This window comes from Myotis davidii, unplaced genomic scaffold (genome assembly GCF_000327345.1).
Source record: "Myotis davidii unplaced genomic scaffold, ASM32734v1 scaffold150, whole genome shotgun sequence".
Lineage (NCBI taxonomy): Eukaryota > Metazoa > Chordata > Mammalia > Chiroptera > Vespertilionidae > Myotis > Myotis davidii.
Window position 1 is genome coordinate 2,943,204 of NW_006283437.1, and position 3,036 is coordinate 2,946,239.

Here is a 3,036-nt window from a genome sequence, read left to right on the forward strand (position 1 = left end):
TGTGAGATGGTACCTCATTGTTGTTTTGATTTGCATCTCTCGGATGATTAGTGACTTTGAGCATGTTTTCATATGTCTCTTGGCTTTCTAAATGTCCTCTTTTGAAAGGTGTCTATTTAGGTCCTTTGCCCAGGTGTAGGTGGGGACCAGGTGTAATTGGGGACCAGGTGTAGGTGGGGGCCGGGTGCAGGTGGGGACTAGGTGTAGGTGGGGACCGGGTGCAGGTGGAGACCAGGTGTAATTGGGGACCAGGTCTAGGTGGGGGCCAGGTGCAGGTGGAGACCAGGTGTAATTGGGGATCAGGTGTAGTTGGGGGCCGGGTGCAGGTGGGGACCAGGGGCAGGTGGGGACCAGGTGCAGGTGGGGACTGGGTGTAGGTGGGGACCAGGTGCAGGTGGAGACCAGGTGTAGGTGGGAACCAGGTGCAAGTGGAGACCAGGTGTAGGTGGGGGCCGGGTGCAGGCAGTCCACTGGAATCTGAGTGAGGCGGCTTATTGGAAACTGAAGGCTGTTAATCATGAAACCTATAATGAGAACAACAGGAACATCTCCGGGAGGGGCAAGAGCCCCAAGCAGGGCAAAATGGGGCAAAAGAAAGTGCTGAATGTGAGTCCTTGTGCGTGTTGCTTCAAGCTTCCCCCTGCCAAGCCCTCTGCATCCCTCTACAACAGTTAGGACCACCCACCCCTTCTTGGTAAATTTATGCTCTTAGGTCTATTACCTCCATATACCGTGGAAATTAAGTTAGTTTATATATATTTTTTTCTTTAGTTTAAATCATTAGTCTTTGCTAAGGAGGACTTGGTGTCTCTCCTACCTAAAATGAATGAAATGAAAATAAACCTAAAAGTTGATGAGGGAAGAGGGGGTGTATGGTACGGAAACTAGGGTGGGTATTTCTGGGAGACATTCTCATAGGTCTCTTGCATCTCTGCATTACTTGCACAGAAGGCTAACCGCCTCCCAGTCTCAGGCCGTTTTTAGAAGGATGATTGTAGCGCAAACGGCCTTTGAAAAGAGGCGAGGGAAGATTTACTTACTGTTCAGTACAGTCAGAATGTTTCTTTGTTCTGTATCGTCAAAATGTTTCTTTCTAAAGCAAAGCTCGATAGGTTTAGTTACGGCCCATTATAAGAGATTCAGGTTTATAAGCTCATGGTTCCTCTCTTATAACACCACCCACTGAATTTACAGGGATTACGTGGCTTTCTTTGTGTTGTCTTGTGAAAATTAGAGATTGGGGAACTGGCACAGATATGATCTCTGACTGCTGCTATTGCTGTGAGTAATAAAGTCCCGTGTGTTGGACTCAGAATCCCATGCCCTCTGCCAGTGTTCCTGAACCATTGGTAAGCTCATTTGAGAACTTGCAAGTAGAGTAAGATCTCAGGCCCATCACAGTTCAATATTGACAACAGGTCACTTATCTTCATCTCCAAAGATTGCTAACTCTCTTTTTGGGGCGTTCAATTTCTCTACACACATACACAGAGAGGGGGGGCATCAGAGAATGTGGGGAGAGGCAGAAGAATAGGAGGGGGGGAGGAGGAGAAAAAAGATAAAAGAGATGAGAAAGGTACCTCTATGTACTTAGTTGCAGGCAGCAGTTTAAGAAATACATAAAGGTCACTTATTGCAACTTAATTTTATAGCAGCTTTACTCCTTGATCACTTTCCATTTTATCATTAGCAATGGCCAGAAAGACTTGTTCCAGTGTTATCTGACTGATAGAATAGTCTTCTAAGTTGAATAGCACTTTAGCTTCTTCCAAAATATTAAACACCTTTAACAGAAAAAAATGGTGGTGTTATCATTGCAATATCCCCAGATGAACCTTCTCCTCACCCCTCACCCAATCATCCCCTCACTCCTGCTAGGTTTATACTTTAGGCAAAAAAATATAGAAGGGGGAAGTTAGAAAGTAGAAGGAAAAGATGGTTGGAAAACAGAGAGAAGAGGAGGCAGTTCTCCATCTTATTCTGATAGGTATGGGATAATAGCATTTAGGCCAGAAGTCTTAGTCCTACCACAGAGGACACTGAAAAGTAAGTTAGATGTTCCGTCTCTAACAACGCCAGTCCCCATTCCGCAGGCCTGAATCCTCACACTCCCTGCAGTCCTCTATTAGCACACAATGTCATATTGGTATGATTTTAATAATCACCTTTCCCCAGCAGATTTCATTTCTGGAAATGTGGTAGTAAATAATTCCTCGATACTCCTGGTTTACAATGTTACCTAAGAAAGATTTGAAAGGTAAGTAACAGGGAGGGCTCCATATTTGATGTTTTACAACATTCCCCAATAATTCCCATTCCAGTTGTCCACACCAATGAAAGAGATATCACATGCAAGTAATACAAAAGATAAGAATTCCAAAGCCCTTTCTTTTTAGCATATGTTAAGTATATATTAAGTGTTTCACTAGCTTTACATCCATGTGATGAAATATGGCTTTATTGCCTGTAGTTAGTAAAAATTGTAGAGTTGGGATAATCACTTTTAGGCACTGAAAAATTGAGCTCACATGCTCACTTTGCCAAACCTGATGTATATGAATCCTAATTTTGTGTGGAACTGTTTCTAGACATTGTCCTGAAACTATACTCAAAATTGTGGTGTGGTTTCTTTTCCCAGTTGTGTGTGTGTGTGTGTGTGTGTATGTGTGTTAGGATCTCTATGTGGAGAGCAGCTACAGTGTTTGGACAGGTTCAAGCCTCGGACTAATGGGAGGGCACAGTCCTCTCGTGGCAAAGCCATGTGCAAGTCCCAGCTTGGAGGGTAGAGCCCTCCCAGCCCATAGATAGCCAAAGGCTATAGTTGTAACCTTGACCTTATGGTCCGAACCTGTTGTCCGAACTTAGTGATGTGGGCTTGCTAGAGTTCAGGTGCATGTAATTGAGTAGATTAGAACATTGTTTAATGTTGGGGGCCAGATGTAAGCTGGCAAGGTCCTTGCACCTGCAGGGGCTAGCAAGGCCGGGACCCTTACCCACACAGTTTTCCCAGACTTGTTTGGATGGCCATTATCAGTA

The 3,036-nt window shown here is 44.5% G+C and overlaps 1 protein-coding gene across 1 annotated transcript in view; it reads right to left on the bottom strand.

Moving 5' to 3' along the window:
- Positions 1-1,583: 1,583 nt before the first annotated feature.
- The window catches only part of LOC107183089 (ATP-binding cassette sub-family A member 3-like), a gene marked incomplete at its 5' end in the record, with an annotated part of 64,410 nt that continues 62,957 nt past the window's right edge, over positions 1,584-3,036 (bottom strand). The window contains 2 exons of the mRNA XM_015563949.1: positions 1,584-1,784; positions 2,166-2,239. Of these exons, the coding sequence (XP_015419435.1) occupies positions 2,236-2,239 (4 nt within the window). The remainder of the gene's footprint in view (positions 1,785-2,165; positions 2,240-3,036) is intronic.